At 42.6% G+C, this 18448-nt stretch overlaps 1 protein-coding gene across 6 annotated transcripts in view; it reads left to right on the top strand.

Annotated features, from left to right (window-relative positions):
- Nucleotides 1-11810: 11810 nt before the first annotated feature.
- Nucleotides 11811-18448, top strand: part of LOC143438912 (uncharacterized) — a 29982-nt gene continuing 23344 nt past the window's right edge. For 4 of the 6 annotated variants that reach the window (XM_076924556.1, XM_076924555.1, XM_076924557.1 and 1 more), the window contains exons 1-4: nt 11811-12087; nt 13588-13697; nt 17690-17816; nt 18017-18077. In XM_076924556.1, the coding sequence (XP_076780671.1) occupies nt 13611-13697; nt 17690-17816; nt 18017-18077 (275 nt within the window). In that variant the 5' untranslated portion in view covers nt 11811-12087; nt 13588-13610. The remainder of the gene's footprint in view (nt 12088-13587; nt 13698-17689; nt 17817-18016; nt 18078-18448) is intronic. The other 2 variants (XM_076924558.1, XM_076924554.1) reach the window with 2 other exon arrangements.

Here is an 18448-nt window from a genome sequence, read left to right as displayed (position 1 = left end):
GGGAGCTACAGTTTCCCTGAACCCAGCATGAAGCCACAAAACAAGTCTCTTATTTCCTAAAATCCCTTTTTAATGTTGATGGTGTTAGCATTCTGTTTAAAAATCTACCTCACAGTTACCTGGTGACAACCAGGTATGCCCCTCCCCATAGTTATCTCTCTTTAAAGACAGATGGAATATTTTCTTTGGTGTGGGGGAAGGTGTGGGGGAAGAGGATGTATGAGCAGGTTCATGCCTCCTGCTGAGATATTTCTCCCCCCCCAGGGACAATGCCTCATGCTGAGACAGCTCTTCTCCATGAGGAACCTGCCACAAGACAGTATAGTACAGGATATAGTTTATTCAGGACATGGGGAGGGGAGTTAAGAGGGTAGTAGAGGCAGAGAAAGGCAGAGAGATGCAGAGTAGAGAAATAGAGGCCAGGCATGAGCATGTGGGGGGTGGGGGGAAGGAAGAGCCTAAGAGGGCAAGAGAAAGACAGAACAAAAGGTCAAGAGATCAAAAGAGAAGGGGCAGGCAGCCACCTTTACAGGGGGTCAGGCCTACCTAGCTGTAGCCAGGTAACCGTGGGGAGGAGCATACCTGGCTGTTGCCAGGTAACTGGGGTGGAGTTTAGACAGAATGCTCAGAAATAGCCAGGGTATCCTTTCTCTTGTGAGTCAGACTGATACCTCCACTACACACTGAGTAATGGGCTATGGAAGGTATTCACCTTGATTACAGGAAGAAGAAGGCAAGGGCTGTGAAGAAATCTCAGGTAAGTTCTGGTGTCAGGTCCTGGTAAGTGTAGGATCATTGCTCTCAGAGGGGAGGAGCAGGCACCTGAACAGCCAGAGCTGGAATGGTGGGTTCTCCCCCAGAGCTTGGTGAGGTGAGATTCCTCTTTTAAGACAGAAACAAAAGCTAATGGAGTGAAAACCACTCCTGAGATCTGGAAAGGGTGTGACCCTGGTCTGGAAGCACACTTTAACCTTGAGGAGTAGTAAGACTCACTGGCCTATCAAGGCTCCCAGGCAGACCTGCCAATCAGACAAGGAGGCGCGTTCTTCCAGGTGCCATTCTGCAAATTTGAGGTGCCTGTGCAGGCTTGAATGGTCATCTGTGCCCGGCTCTGAGCTTAGCTGTCAGGTGCTGTGTGGAGACCTCAGGGAAGCTCTGAAATTGAGTCATGGTGAGCACAAGATCACTCTCCACAATGAGTAAGGGGAGGTGGCTGAGCAGTGGGAGCTGGGGTGCTGGGTCCTCTCTGGAGCTGGATGGGAAGCATCAGCCAGATGTGACCACCTGTGAGGTCCCTGGTGATGCTCCTCACTTGTTAGATCAGGAGGTGACCTCTGAGTAACTTCACTATCATGGCTGATTCTGAATCTGCCCAAAACATTTAGACCAGTTACTTTCTTGTAGAAACAAGGGTGATTTCTTTGACTGTGCAGCACATGTGTCCAAACCCTTTTATCTTTTAAAGTATACATTAAGATGATAAGCATAGTCCAGGCAGTGGTAGCAAATGCTTTTAATCCCAGCACTTGGGAGGCAGAGGCAGAGGCAGAGGCAGGTTGATTTCTGAGTTCGAGGCTAGCTTGGTCTACAGAGTGAGTTCCAAGACAGCCAGGACTACACATAAAAACCCTTCCTCAAAAAAAAAAAACAAAAGAAGAAGAAGAAGAAGAAGAAGAAGAAGAAGAAGAAGAAGAAGAAGAAGAAGAAGAAGAAGAAGAAGAAGAAGGAAGAAGAAGAAGAAGAAGAAGAAGAAGAAGAAGAAGAAGAAGAAGAAGAAGAAGAAGAAGAAGAAGAAGAAGAAGAAGAAGAAGACAAGCATAGCCGGGCAGTGGTGGTGCACACCTTTAATCCCAGCCCTTGGGAGTCAGAGAGATGCAGATTTCTGAGTTTAAACCCAACCTGGTCTACAGAGTGAGTTCCAGGACAGCCAGGGCTACATAGAGAAACCCTGTCTTGAAAACAAACAAATAAACAAACAAACAAAACAAACCTGTTTTTGAGAAGACAGGCATGAATCTAATAGATCTGCTTTCATACATTACGTTTTGTTTTCCTTAGATTTTGTTAATTTTTTTCCATTGCAGTTTTTTATGTTGTTTTACTTTTTATGTTTAGTGTTTGATTATTATGTTGTAAAGGGACTTTTACCCCTCAGTATATTGAGTGTTTTGGATGCTTCTTGTACATTAACAGGCATCTTCTTTGGTTTAGGAAAATTTTCCTTTACAATTTCATTGAAAATATTTTCTAGACTTTGGGCTAATATTCTTCTTCTTCTATTCCAATCATCTGTAGTTTTTCCTTCTCATATATTGTAGAATTCCTGGTTGTTTAGGGCCAAAAAAACTTTTAGATTCCACATTTTTTTGACCAATATATACATTTTGTCCTATTCATCTTTAATGTCTGATACTCTCTCTTCCTTTTCTGTTCTGTGGGTGAACCTTGTCTCTGTAGTTGTCAGTGTGAAAGAGTTAAGAATTCTTAAACTTTCCATAGATAGAGTCAAAAGTGCAGATCAGCTTGTTCTGCGCTCTGGGCTCCAGGAAATTAGCTATCCACAAGACAAAATAGATAAGCTAGGAGTTCAGAGCTGGGAGTTCAGGACATCGTGACCAAGCACCATGGGTACCAGGAACTAAAAACTAACCACAAGATAGATTGAATGGGAAGTTTAGGTCAGCGTGCCTGTGCACCCTGGATACCAGGAACAGAACTGACCATAAGACAAATTAGATAGGATTTGATTCTTAACAGAAGAAAGAGATATTTCCCCATGACCTTTTCTTGAACCTGTCACAGAAGCTGAACACTGGACAGGTACCTTCTATAGATACTTAATCATGATTTCCCCTTCTCATCTCCCTGGGTTTCGTTTTTGTTTTGTTTTTTTCCTTTAAAAAGCCCTTTCTCTTCTCTAAGGAGGTTATACTTCATTGCTTGCCTCTGCATAGGACAGACCAGAAGTGCGACCTCAATGCCTTGAATTCAAATATATCTTGTGTTGATTGCATCAAGTTCAGTGTCTTGCAGTTATTGGAGTGGCTGTAAATTCCCGTGGATGAAGAGGGAGTTTCTCCCTTCTTGGTGGGCCTTACAAGTGCAATTTCAATGGCCTGCTCTCAGGGACTTAGCAACTGCTTAAGTCATTCCCTGCCTACATCACCTGCTGCTGTTGTCAAGTGTGCCCTATATAAAAGGACCACCAGCTACACAGCTCTCTCTGTTTGTTCCCTGTCTCTGTTCTCTGCACATGCCCCCCTCTCTATTCTCTTTATTTACTCTCAGGGATTTCTGCTCCATGTCTGTCTGCCTGTCTGCAGGTCCTCTTGTTTGCCTCTATCCCTTCCCCCAGTTCTCACTCATCTCCCTTCCCCCAAACAACCTCTTTTGTACCATATCTGTTTCATGTGTTTATTTCTCTGGACCTGCTGTGATATGATAGCTTGGATTTCTTGGTGACATATTTTCCTGGTTATTATTTATTATATTCCTATTCTGGTGTCTAGACCTCTGGGTTTGAAGTGATTATTGATTTAGGTACTGATTTCTGGATTTGTCTTGCTTGGGTGGAAATTTTGTTCCTGGGTTACTGTTTGATGTCTGGATTTACAGAAAAATTTGCCTGAGTGTTGCCTCTTTTATGACCTGTTTCGTGGGTATCCTCAAGAGGGAATGCTTGCTAATGTTAGGAGCAGGGAGAGGAGGTGGACAGAAAGAAATGATCTTAGCAATCCACAAGGAGACATAGTCAGGACAGAGGTAAACCTACCTCTGCTGTTTAGTACAGTGCTAGGGGAAGCTGTGATCATTGCATCTGGGATAACAAATAGTGTGGTAGATCTCTAGAAAGCTTACCTGGTGTCCTGGAAGGTAAAGCATGTGGTTGAACAGGAACTGTCTGCCCAAGTGGGGCTGAGACACAGGGATGAGGCAGGAAAGAAAGGGCAGGAGGGCATTGTCTATCTTATCTATAAGAGACATGCAGAGGGTGGAGAGGCAACTTCCACTGGTATTCTGTCTCAAAGTAAGTGCAACTGATATTAGGATCTGCAGTAATAGATAGTGAGTTAGCTAAGTCTTTGGGCAAAGTACCTTTTCGACTGCCATATATGGCTTGTGGTTGAACAGGAGTATCTTTCAATAATAAGAACTGCAGTCACAAAGATGAGTCTGTAAAGCCCAAACAATTCTGTTTTAGAGGCTGCACGAAGTCCACTTGAGCAAACATCCTATGACAAATCCCCCTTGTCAACAGCCACTCAAGGTACTGTGAGAACAAAAAAAGCAGCGTTGAAAAACTCATGGTCAGCAAAAGACCACCTACAACATGATAAAAATAGCTATAATGAAAACACCAGGACCCACCAGGGACAGGATGACCGAAAATAAAGGGACGTGCCCCAGACAAGTCCAAACAAGCCCAAGTGAGTAATGGGCCACCTGGTGTTTTTTTCTCTCCCTCCCTTCTGGGAGGTCTGAGGTTTCATGGTCACAAAGACATGCAAGGACATGTCCGGACATGTACAGACAGGTAGTTAAAACAACTAGTCATCCTGCCAGTTCAAAATGCTTATGAAAATTGCTGATATTTGAAGTATCCAATCATATGTAACCACACCAAACTTTCCCGCTCTCCCCAACCTCTACCTATAAATATCCCCAGTTTCCTGGGCTCTTTGTCGAATCCTCCATCTCCTGTGTGAGATACGTTTTGACCCGAGGGCCCTCGCTATTAAACTGCCTCTGCTATTGTATCAAGAAGGTCTCTCATGTGTCTTTGGGTGTGCGTCAATATGGACTTGAGTGAAGGTCTCCCTTCAGGGGTCTTTCAGTACAACTGCAGAGTATAGATATCTAATACACCTTACAGAAAATAAGTTAGCCTACCCATCATGGTTTTAAGATGGTTTTGCCCCCTTGATTGGTTCTTACAGATTATGCCAGACATGTAGTTTTTAAAATATTAAGTTGCTAACCTGTATGTTAATGCCCCAATCTTGCATTTGTAATGTAGAGTGAAAAATTATAAAGACCATTTTATGAAATATGTAGACTTTTTCTTTGCCCTTAGACCTGGGCAGAAAAATGCAAGTTCCAGAAAGCGGAACTGAATGTAAGATTTTCACTACCCCAGGACACGTTCCAGGTGAAGGACATTGCCCCTGAATCAGAGGACATTTGCTGGATTACATTCCTCAAGCCTCAGGCAGCAGGCCCACCTGTGTGTGTGTGTGTGGGGGGCGAAGCAGGAAGACACATTCCTGGCCATAAAAAAATACAAGCCATCTAGGTGGGGCTGTGACTGGAGGAAGTGAGAAATATTTTTTAATGATGGTATAGGGGACAGTGACTTGGTAAGACTACATTTTTGAGAAAAATGATTGTATTGAGTAATTTCCATGGCTATTAACCTTTCAGGGTGGGTTTCTCTGGAATGTTTCGTTATTCTTATGTTATGTATCCTTGGCAACCCTTCACCCCCTCCCCACTCCTTTGGTTTGTGGTTTTTCCCTTTAAAACCCTCCACAGACTGAATGTTGGGGTCGAACTCCACTCCTGCACGAATGTGTAGTGAGACCACTGGCTGCCAGGTTTCTTCCCTAATAAACCTCTGCTGATTACATCCAGGTATGTTTTCTTGTGATCTTTGGGTGGTTGTGATTTCCTGAGACTTGAGGAAGGGTCTCCCGAGTATGGGGGTCTTCATTTGGGGGCTCGTCTGGGATTTTCGACCACCCTATTCCAAGAACCACACTGGGAGGTAAGGGAACACCGCAGTTTTCTGTCTGGTTGTTGTGTGACCTTTTGTCTGAATTGCCTGGTTTCTGATTTTTCATGTGCTGGGTTGTCTAAATTGTCTGATTTCTCATGTGATGTTTTGTCTAGGTTTGTTTAAGTTGTTTGGTTTCTAAGTTGTTTGTGCCCGTCTGTCTGAATTATTTGGTTTCTGAAAAGTGCACTTTCGGTTTGGACTGGCAGCTGTTTCTGTCTTGAGAAGAGATAAATGAGTGACTAGCAGACGTGCTGGGGAGTCACTAGCTGCTGCACACTCAGAGACATTTGGGGGTTCATCTAGGTGCTGGAGAGGATGTGGAATCCCTCTGCTGGCATTGGCAGTTGAGACGGGTTTTTGTTAGTCTTTTTGTGTGTTAACAATGAGACTAGAGAGAAAAGGTCAGAAATGGCCACTGTGGTTGTTGTGCTCTCACTTGTTGTGCTCTCATGGCAGTGTGTCTATTTTGGGGTTGTTCATTGCTGGCGTGTTAAAAATCTGTTAGACTTGGTCCAGCATAGGCTGACTAAGTTGTCTGAATCTGTTAAATCTGAATCTGAATACTGACCACGTTGTCTGGTTATTGGAGTCTTACTTGGAGGCAGGCAGATTTCTGATGCCCTTCCTTATTGTGTAACTTGGTCCCTGTGCCTGTAGCAGGGGTGAGAACTGTCTGTATCACCTGGTTTATGTGCCACCCATGAAAGGGGTGAGCTATTTGTGTTGTTTTGTGTGTGTGTGTGTGTGTGTCTTTTCTTGGCGAATCATCTGTGTGTTAGCCGTTAACCTACTGTGTTAAACATCTTGAGGTAAAAAGAGATAACATACTGGGCGGTGGTGGCGCACGCCTTTAATCCCAGTATTGCAGAGGCAGGCGTATTTCTGAGTTTGAGGCCAGCCTGGTCTACAGAGTGAGTTCCAGGACAGCCAGGACTACACAGAGAAACCCTGTCTCGAAAAACAAAAAAAAACAAAACAAAACAAAACAAAAAAAAAAGAGATAACATGATCACCGGCAGAGAAAGAAATGAAGCCGCTGGTGCAAGAGTACTGCTGCAGAGAGGCGGGCAGGTCCTTTAATAAGGGGCAGCCACCGCGGTTCGTGTTCACGGTTCGTGTTCGGACAACCTGCCTACTACATGTAGGGTATCCTCCAGGTAACACTACATGGAGGGCGCCCTTGCCCAGCCCACACTTGGCAAGTGACAACTCATGATTCCCCAGCACAGCGACAGCGTGCGACAGCTACCTAGATTGGTGTTCCTGGCTGTACTGGGTACCTTGAGTGTACCTTGCGGTCACTGCTGTAACAAATCAGCAGCATTCCACCTGCTGCCTATGAAGATAGGTAGAGCCCAAGTGATAAAAAAAAAAAAACCTGGCAGTGGAGCCAGGACAGCTGGACAAACAGCCCTAGCAAGATTATTCACCTGAGAGTTATAATTTTATTTTTTTATTAAAAAAGTAGTGAGTGAATAGTGCTGAGATTTTTAAGAAGGGAAAAGTGAATAAGTAGCGCTGAGACAAGTCATGTGACATGACTCCAGCTTAGAAATGCTGAACCAACAAACCTGCCTGCAGGCAGGTCAGACAGGTCAGACAGGTTGCCTGCCACAAGAAGTTACAGGCTCTCCTGCTGTCCTGTGTCAGAGAGCCAAAAGAATAGGCCTCCATTTTGGTACAGATACAAATTTATAGTAAAAAGTAAGTTAGTAATTAAAGCAATAGACAGGCCAGGATCCCTCAGACACCTAGATCTAGTGCCCAATATAGTCACCTAGATAAATCTAGTGGAGGAATACCCTTTCCCCCATAAAAGCCTTTCTTCTGTAAGACCCTTGTAGGTTCTGGTCTTCAGGAGTGAAGAACAAGAGAGGACACCAGAAAAAGAATGTTCCCGCAGACATGGGGACCCCATCAATTGATCAGGCCGTGGTCAACAGCGGGTTACAGAAGGTAAGGGACACCCAAAGGCCCAAGCCAGATCTCGTTGATAGATCTTGTGTAAGAACATGAGACCCCACTAATTTCACCAAAGCACATGAGGTTAAGCATTTTGAAAGTGATCATAGTCATATATGCCTGCTTAAAACTCCACATTTAGCAAAATCAACTTCTATTGACCTTCTGTTAAGGTCTATCGAAATTTCATATCTAGGTTATCACTTGACCTTCTAAAGAATCTCTGTATCTTAAAGCTTTTCTTTGTACTATTTTCTCTTCTTAGTGAACATTACTCTATATTCTTGCTTGGACTGAGTGTGACTTCCCTTAGAAGCTCTGAGGGAATCATCCCTATATTTTGACTCTTGTCAATGTAGACTGGACACAGGATAGAATTAAACGTAGATCACAGCCACCTTGTCATAAAAGTGGCTCTGAAGACAGAGACTTTAATCCCATAGGTATTTCCCATATGTCTCATAATCTAAGTGCCTTTAATACCTAACTTATTCCTTCAGAATTTCCAAATGCTTTGTATTTTTTTTCTTCTCACTTTGGACATTTCATCCTAACCTATATATACCTCCTTCTTTATTAAAACCATTTCCATCTTCAGATCATTCTAACATTTTATAAATGTTAATACCATAGGATGCAATAGGTTAAACAAATGCATTCACAATCTATTGTGAAAATATTTCTTTAGGCGTGGGAAATAAGCAATTTATATCCCCTCTTTCTAAGTTCTCAATGGCTCCACATTTCAAAATTATCATAGTTCACCCTAGGATAACAGTGAAATTATTGGCTTTACTTGCAGAAAATGACAAATTGTTCCTTATGAGACTGAGGATATCCTGCAATCAGTCTCATCAAAAATATTTTATTTAATATGTCAGGAGACAAATTCATATTACCTAAATAGTTATTCCACTTCCATATTGTACAAATACTGGTCAGCCATGTTCTCTCTCTCTCTCTCTCTCTCTCTCTCTCTCTCTCTCTCTTTCTCATAGAGGGTTAGCAATATTTTAAAAATTCCTGCTGTGATTATTTTAATTCAACAGAGCTGAAAATATGAAAATGTTTGTTGTTTAGTTTAGAAGATAAGACACAAGCCCTGAGGTGGATCTATAAGACCCTGCCACGAAGGGAGGACCTCCCTCAAGCCTCAGGAATTCGTGGCCACCCAATAACTCACAAGACACTGTTCTTGATGCAACAGCAAGAGGTATATCTTGGGGTCAGTTGACTGAGGCTGAGACTTGTGACCCATGCAGGGGTAGAGGAGTGTCGACCCCATCAGCTGGGAGTGGAGGGCTTATATCTGGCAGAGCTGCAAACCAAGGGGGGCTGAGGGGGTAACCAAGGAAACATAACATAAAAACAGTAGAAAGTCTTAAAAACATCCCAACCCAAATTTAGTCAGGTTCATGCAGGAAAATATCTTATACACTTATTTTTTTGTAAGGATGTAACCTTGCCCAACCATTTATCTTGCGGTCAGCCAGTTCCTGGGACCACCCAGATGACTTGCACCTTTCTTTGTGGTCAGGAATGTGTCTTCCTGCTTTGGGCCTTCCCCACCCACAGGTGGGTTCTCCTTCCTGGGGTCTGAGGAATGTTAATTAGCCCCTCCCTTCCTCTCTTGAATGTTAATCCAGCAGGTGTCCTCTGACTCAGGGATAATGTACCCCTCCCAGAATGTATCCTGGGGCAGTGAAGGTCTAAAATCTTATATTCAGTTCTTCATTCTTGGTGGAACTAGAGAACCTGCATTCTTTTGCTCAGGTCTAGGGGGTCATAAAAACATGTTATATTTTTCATAAGTTTTCTATACCTTTCAGATCTTTCCATCATTTTATTCAATCATTTGTTTTTAAAGAGGCTTTACTTATTTATTTCTTAAATTATTAACATGTTTACATCTGCATAAAAATTCAAATATGTATCTATCATATTTTAAAGGACAGATATATGTTGTTCTAATATGAGTGAGGACAATGTTCATTATGAATAGCATCTACTAGTCTAGGAGCAGTCAACCCTTTAAAAATAATTTAGAACCTTAAGAGATAGAGACCATGCTGTGTACTAGAACTGGGATAGGGTTCAATGAGATATCATTGTGACCAGGATTGTATGGTTACATATATCATGCCTTAAAAATAAACAATAATATTTAAATATGTATGTTCATGTTACCTATTTTAAGGAAAGATTCAGACTTGTATTATTATTTTATACTACTTTTACCTGAGTGGGTATATGGATTAAATATATTTTTGTCTTTTTGTATTAATTTTTAAGTTTGTGGTTTTCCCTTTTAAAAAGCCTCTCAGCTTGCTGGTCTTTTGTCAATTCAGCTCCTGTGTGAGCAAACAAATTGACCTTGGCCGGCCAACTCTCCCTATTAAACTTCTGCTGATTGCATCCAGGTAGAGTCTCTTGCGATTTTGGGGTGGCCATGATTTCCCGAGACTTGAGCAAGGGTCTCCCGAGATTAGGGGTTTTCAGGGGAAGGGAAGACCCCAAGAGATTAAGAGAAAGAGAGAGCAAGAGATCAAAAGAGAGAGGAAGGGGCAACCAGCCACCTTTACAGTGGGTTAGTCCTACCCGGCTGTTGCCAGGTAACTGTGGGGAACATACCTGGCTGTTGCCAGGCAACTGGGGTGGAGTTTAGACAAAATGGTAAGAAATAGCCAGGGTATCTTTCCTCTTGTGGGTCAGATTGATAACTCTACTGCACTTAGAGTAATGAGCTATGGAAGATATTCACCTTGATTACAGGAAGAAGAAGGCAAGTGCTGTGAGGAAAGCTCATTCAAAGTCTGAAGTCAGGTCCTGGTAAGTGTAGAATCATTGCTGACAGAGGGGAGGAGCAGGCAGCTGAACAGCTAGAGCTGGAATGCTGGGTTCTCCCCCAGGGCTGGGTGGGGTGAGATTTCTCTTTGAAGACAGAAACAAATGGTAATGGCTTGCAAACCACTCCTGAGATCTGAAAAAGGTCTGACCCTGGCATGAAAGCACACTTTAACCTTAAGGAGTGGTAGGATTCACTGGCCAATCAAGGCTTCCAGGCAGACCTGCCAATCAGACAAGGAGACAGGTTCTTCCAGGTGCCAGTCTGCAAGTTTGCTGTGACTGTGCAGGCTTGAATGGTGCCCTGATCTGATGTCTGCTGTTGGGTGCTGTGTGGAGACCTCAGGAAAGTTTGAAATCGAGTCATGGTGAGCACAGGATCACTGCCCACAATTGGTAGGGGCAGGCAGCTGAGCAGTGGGAGCTGGGGTGCTGGGCCTTCTCTGGGGCTGCATGGGAATCATCAGCCAGATGTGACTACCTGTGAGGTCCCTGGTGATGCCCCTCACATGCTAGATCATGAGGTGACCGCTGAGTAAAGTCACTATCTTGGCTGATTCTGAATCTGCCCAAGACATTTGGACCAGTTGCTTTCTTGTACTAACACAGGTGGTTTCTCTGACTCCTCAGCACATGTGTCTAAATCCTTTTGTCTTTTATACTATACATTAAGAAGACAGGCACAGCCAGGCAGTGGTGGTACATATCTTTAATCCCAGCAATTGGGAAGCAGAGGCATGATGGTGATGGAATAATAATCAATAATCATGCTAATCAGTAATCAATACTAATCAATGACCAATAACCAATGCTAGTCAATAACCAAAAGTGATCAATTATGATAACCAACCATTGATAATCAGCAGTCAATGGTAATCAATAATCAAAAGTCAATTCTAATCAATAGCCAATAATGATCAATAATTGATGGCACATGACTTTAATCCCAGCACTTGGGAGGCAGAGGCAGGCAGATTTCTGAATTCAAGGCCTGCCTGGTCTACACAGTGAGTTCCAGGATAGCCAAGGCTACTCAGAGATGGCAGCCTGCCTGAGACTACATTTCCCATAAGGAGTTGTGCCAAGATGGCTGTCAGAGAACTAACTGCGCATGCATTGTAAACTCAATCCAAGATGGTGGCTGGCCTTCAAACTACATATCCCATGATGTTGCGAGGAAAAAGTAAGATGGCGGCTGGCCGGAGACTACATTTCCCATGAATGCTTAGGCCTGGTGCACAGGACAGTTTGGAGATCCCCTCGGAAGTGAATGCCTTCACCACCAGCCTGGAGACCTCCACTGCCGCTTCCACTGCTGCGGGTGATCCTGGAGGAGCACTCTTGTCCCTGCGGGTTCCTTCTGACGTCACAAACTGCACGACGCGATCCAATCAGCCGCCGCGGGGCCACCGCCAAAAGACTGGGGAGATGACCGGAGCTTCCAGGTGCCGTGTCCAGCTGGTGGAAGAGGAGGTCCTGGGGTACCTGTGAGTGTGCGTTTTTAGGTAAAGAAAAGCTTAGGTATAGGCAGAGTGTTACACACGTATTACCCAGCATTCATGAGACAGAGCCATGCAGATCTGAGTTCAAGCTTCATCTATGGAGCAAGTTCAAGGACAGCCGAACTTAGGCAATAAAGTTGTTGAAAAATATAAAGTTGGTGATGGTGTAATAGAAGGAGCCTTGTTCCAACCCCAGTAAGCAGAGGAACTCAGCAGCTTTGTCCATGTGGCTCTGGCTTTAGAGGCAAGAATAAAAGGAACGACTGAGACAATTGATGCTGGTTGGGTGTAGTTAAAAAATTAGTGGTGATGAAGAAGAAACCAGCACCACTGAGGTGACATCTTCTTAGAAGTGTTTTCTGAGAGGACAAAGAAGTTGTATTCCAGAGATAGCCAAGGTTGTCCCTTGTTGTGCACCTGGAGTCGATCATCTGTGAGAATCACCCAGGTGGTATTGGTTTCAAAGGCATAAATGAACCTGTCATGCAGAGCAGCTAAGGCTTGGCACAGTGAAGGGAATGTATGAGAGGAATGCAGTGAATCCTAGTTGCAGGGGAAGAACCCAGCATATTGAAGATGTCAGTCCCATGGGATGAGCAGAGAGAACAGCAGCAGGCGTAAAGTGGAGTGAAGCAGAACCTAGAGTGCTATAGAGGGAAGAACTGGTGAAGTGACCCAATCTCTTGTGTGGATCCCAGATACTGGAACAAGAAGCTATAATATTGAAGTTACCTTTGAAACCCTAATATTTTGAGATTCCAGAGCTGTGGGGTACCTGCTCAGGAAAACAGTTTCAGACAGTGCAGTAACAGATAGTGAGGTGGGTGTTTGGACAAAGTACCTTTTCTACTGCTGTGAATGGCTTGTGGTTGAACAGGAGCATCTTTCAATAATCAGGACCTTAGGCACAAAGATGAGTTTGTAAAGCCCAATCAGTTCTGTTTTAGAGAGTGCACAAAGCTCATTTGAGCAAACATCCTATGACAAGCCCCCTGCCACCCTTACAAACAGCCAGCTAAGGTACAACTGCAGAGTATAGATAACTAATACACTTTACAGAGAAAAAGTTAGCCCACCAATCATGGTTGTCAGATGATTTTCCCCCCCTTGATTGGTTCCTGCAGATTATGCCAGTCATGCAGTTTTTAAAATATTAAGCTGCTGACCTGTATGTTAATGTCCAAATCTTGCTGTAACTGCAATAAATACCCAGCACCCCTAGAGTTGGTCTCTCAGTTTTGAACTCATGTGAGGCTGACTGGCGAGAATCCTTATTACAGAGCTCATAATAAAGACCTCCATGTTTTTGCATTGCAATAGGCTCCTTGTTGGTCATTGGGGTCTCTGTGACTTGGACATAACATCTTAATGCATTGACTGGAACCCCAAAACCCTCAGGACTTCCAACTAAAGGATTGAAAGGCCAGTGTTTAGATGCACCACTGTTGTTTCTGTGTCCATGGCTTGTCTGCCAGATTTGAGTTTGTGTGCCTTGTTTTTCAGGTTTTTCTTGAGTATATGTGGAGATGACTAAATTTAATGTGGAACCCTGCTACAGTGGATACGCTGGAGAGTCTGAGCCCCAAAGTGCTTTGAAGATGTTCCAGAGCCTGGTATAGTGGATGGTGTTCCTCTGGTCTTAATTTCTGGGAAGATTAGAGCAACCTTGACAGTCCCCACAGATGCCACCCTGTCTTCATTTTCTCCTTTGTCCAAGTGGAAGAATTTGCTGGGAAGCCTTTACCGCTCCCTTGTGGCTTTCTATTTTCTGTGTGGCACTTTGTTATTTTCTCACTGAGAAAATGAGAAAGACTCCACCCTAATTGATTTAGTTACTAGCCCCACACCTTGGGTTAAATCCTTCTTAACAACAGGACCTAGACCCATTGACTAGTCCATGACAGAGAGCTCTTTGAGACAGCATCCAGGGCAAAATCAGGCTCTGACTACCTTATTTTAAAGGGTGGAAAGACAAAGACCTCATTTTACACCTCCTGAACTACTCCCTCTGCTCAGTTCATATGTCACTCTGTAGTTTTGGACTTGGAGCTGTCATAAGATGGAAGGTTGTTCTTCATCGATTCTCACAAATTTAGCATATCTTCTTTGGACCAGAGGTCTTGTCTTTTGTTGGTGGCCATTTCTAGTTGTGTGGAAAAATCTGCTTTTCTGTCCACCTTCCAGTTGTTTTAGCCTCCTCTTTGGTAGCACTGGCCTGGGAACCCAGGGTTAAAGAAACTCACCCCAGGTCAGCACAGCCTCTGAGCTCCCCATTCCAGTGTATTCTTCCCTTCTCTGAGCCAGGTGCCCTCCCTATTTTGTCCTTGCTCAGCCATAACTCCAACTCCCTCTTGTGGTGGCAGGGGCTTCTGTAATTGATATTGTTAAATCATTGGTTTTGTGTTGTAACAACTTCCTCATTTATTATTCTGTCTGTGTCGTAGTTGTTGTCAGTTCTCAGCATTTCAGAGCTACAGTCATCTGAGGGAACCTCAATTGAGGGCATGTCCTAATCAGAATGGCTGGTTGCCATGTCTGTGAAAGATAGTGTTGATGATTGATTGATTAGGAAGGCTCTTCCACTGAGTTGCAATATCCGTAAACAAGTAGGCCAGTGCTGGATTAGAGAACTACCTGAAGATGAGACAGTGACCAAGCAAGCGAGCAAACCAGGAGACAGTGTTTGTCCATGATTTTGCCTTCAGTTTCTAATCTAAGCTCCCAAAATGATGGACTGTGATCTGACAGAATCATGTACAACAAACATTTATTACCTGGGATGGTTTTGCTTAGAGGATTCAATCACAGCAGCAGGGTAGCAAGTTAGAACAACAACATTATTTTGCTGCTGTACAGAATTTATGTTGTAGATTGTATTCTTGTGGACATGACAAATTTTGGGTAGAAAGGTTTTCGTATTGGTTGGCGTCTTTAACTCTCCACTGAGGTTCCTGCCTGACTACAGGATGTGGCCTCTTCAGCGTCCATATCTAACTGCTATGCATCTCAGCTAAGATCAACTTTAGACTCCTTGGTACATATTTATGGTCTCTGGCACATCCTAAATGTACCCCCTCCCCACAGCCAGCTGCAGATTTTGATTCGTTTTTCCCCTCTGGCCCTCTCTTGTCTCCAGTCACACCTGTTGCTTGTTCTCCTCAATTTCCCTTTTTTATCTGCTCTCCCATCCAGTTCTCTCTCTTCCATCTGCTTCCTATGATTGCTTTACCCCCCCTTCTGAGTGACATTCAACTGTGCTCATTTCGGCCTTTCTTCTTGTTTACTTTCTTTGTGTCTATGGAGTGTAGTGTGGGTTTTTTGTATTTTCTGATTATTATTCACTTGTAAGTGAGTACATACATGCATGTGCTTTTAGGTCTGGGTTACCTCACTGAGATGATAGTATTTAGCTATATCCATTTGCCTGCAAAATTCATGATGTCATTGTATTTAATAGCTGAATAATGTTTTATTTTGTAAATGAACCACATTTTCTATATTCATATTTTGGTTGAGGGGCATCGGGATTCTTTCCAGTTTCAAGTTGTTATGATTAAAATGGCCATGAATTTAGTGGAGTCCCTAGTCTAGGTCACCTGCCTTCACAGAGTTCCTCCTGTATCTTCTGTTTGTCCTTTGAGAGGGTGTGGGCCCCTGAGTATCCATAATAGTTTATCAAGTCTCTATTGGGTTAGGTGCATCCTCTCCGCTGAGTCAAGACATAGCAGCCCAGTTAAAGGAACAGATTCCAATGATAGACAGCAGCTTTAGGGACAGCTCCTGCTACAGTAGTTGGAGGACCATCATGAAGACTGAGCTGCACATCTGCTCCTTTTGGGCCAGGGTCCTTTGTCCAGCTTCTGTGTGTTATTGTTTGTGGCTCAGTCTCTGAATGTCCCCAATGATCAAGGTCAGTTGAGTCTCTTGGTCTTCCTGTGGAGTTCCTATCCTCTTCAGGGCCTTCAATCCTGTCCCCAACGTTTGCATCAGAGTTACCAAAATCCAAGCAATTTTTGACTGTGGATCTCCATTTCTGCTTCAATCAGCTGCTGGGTGGAGCCTCTCAATGTACAATTATGCACGGCTCCTGTGTAGGAGCATCACAGAGTATCCTTAATAATGTCATGGATTCAAGCTTATCTATGTGTGTTTCCAATTGAATGTATTTTCATTGGCCATTCCTTCAGTCTCTGTTCCAGCTTTAATTCTGCATTTCTTTTAGACAGGATAAATTTTGTTCTGGGTGTCTCCAGTGTTGTGGTTGAGCCTGATCCTTCAGCTTTCTTTTCATGCTCCCATATATTCACCATTTGGACTCTGTCCCTAAATCACATAAAATACTGTGCACACATTTGCTGTTCAATGCTATGCTATTTTGCAAACCTGGTGGTTTTATATTTTTAACTTTATTCATTCTGTTTTTGGTTGTCTAGACCAAATTTTTTTGTGAAGCCCTTCCTGTGCTGATTGTAGATATAGAAACCACATAAGCCCCCTGACATGTTTTTGTTCAATAAGCACATGCTTTTGTGCTGCTCTTCATCCACATCTTCAATTTTGAAATTCAGCCAAATGCATAGATTATATTTTATTTCTCTGGATGGCTTATGCTCATGTCATCAATATTATCTGATGCTTCAGATTCATTGAATTGCAGGTGTATGATGTTCTGCCTCACTCTTATGTTTGTTGTGAAATTTTTGAATAAATAAGTGTATTATGACTGTGTGCATGAATATGAATCTCATGTGTGCCTCATCTTTACTGTGGTCAGAAGATAGCCTCAGAACTCCTGATCTTGAAGAAATGGACAGGTGTTGGTCCACATATGTATGTTAGAAATTGACCACCATTATGTGGAAGACCAGCAATATCTTTCAACTCCTGAGCTATATCTCCTGAACTACATTCTTTATTTCTGATCAACATATACATTACTAATATTTTCATCTGTCCATTTTTAACTGTTTAAACATGCATTTCCTTTTAGTAAAATTCAATTAATGTTGCTGTTTAAACTGGTTCATTTCATGTTTATGCAAGAGGAATACAGAAGTGCAGTGAATGTATAATTCTTTGCAGGAACTTCAGTAAAGAACTGTGAGTTCATTCTATCATTTTTGTTTCCTGGTTTATTTTTGTAGCAGAGTGAGGGTCTTCATGTGTAACTTTTGCTGTCCTGAAACTCATTTCATAGACCTTGCTGGCATCCAGCTCAATGACATACACCTGACTGTACCTCTGTGATTAAAGACATGAGCAAATATATGCAGCTTGCCAATACTTTTGTAGTTAGTAATTGTTCATACAGTTTTTCAAGTGTTTGCTCAGTACTGTTGATCTGTTTCCCCTTGCATATCTCTCTCAATTGCCATTTGTGTTGCAAGGCTATATCCTATTCTAAGGGTTCAGAAGTGACACAGGTGAACCTTATATTTCAAGTTCCTTCTAAATTGACATGGTTATTATATCCTAATTTGTGTGTCAGCAAGTAAATGGTGGAATCACCTGAATTATATGACTATATTGTCTAGGAAGCATATATTTACTTTGTAGTGATGTCAGTATCAGGCTTTGTGTTGTACACATGTATGGGATATTTTAGGATGCCGTGAGTTTTGATGATGTGCATGTGAACTTCACTGTGGAAGAGTGGAATTTGCTGGATCCTTCCCAGAAGAATCTCTACAAAGATGTGATGCTTGAGACTTACTGGAACCTCACTGCTTTAGGTAAGACTGTGAATTTTCTTTTGCTTCTCAAAATAAGGGAAAAAAATGTTTCTTGGTTACTGATGATGATCTCTTCTTTCAATAGAGAACAAGTAATATTGAATTGGATAAATCAGGTTTATTGCTGTGAAAATTCAGAGTAACTTGAATTTTGCCTAATTCCAATACCATATCATTCATTTTCTGGTACCATGTTTTAGGCTATTATTTGGAAGTCCATCATACTGAAGAACAACATCAAACTTCTAGAAGTCATGAAAGGTAATTTTAATGTTTAAGCTAATACAAATATGCCTGTGAGGAAATTTTAATATGATCTGGAAGCTCCAAAGGAAAGCAAGTGTGTAAAATATCAGTCCTTTTATTGTAGCTATGATTATAATATTCTCCCAAAACTATGTACCTCAATGTCAGTTATCTGATTTGTATTTGCAAGGCATTTCTGTAAGAAAGAAGAGATGGAAACAATGCCTTAAGCGATTCCTTTATTTGATCTGTATCTTCATTAGAGCTATGTTGTGGAACTACCAATTTGTATAGTCTCATAACATTTAGATGTTGCACATTGAATAGTGATAAACATGTATCCATAACTTTCTAATAAGCAAATACTCCATGATAAAGTTGGTGAT

This window comes from Arvicanthis niloticus, chromosome 26, assembly GCF_011762505.2.
Source record: "Arvicanthis niloticus isolate mArvNil1 chromosome 26, mArvNil1.pat.X, whole genome shotgun sequence".
Lineage (NCBI taxonomy): Eukaryota > Metazoa > Chordata > Mammalia > Rodentia > Muridae > Arvicanthis > Arvicanthis niloticus.
The sequence above is the reverse complement of the archived record's forward strand: the minus strand, read 5'-3'. Positions and strand labels throughout refer to the sequence as shown.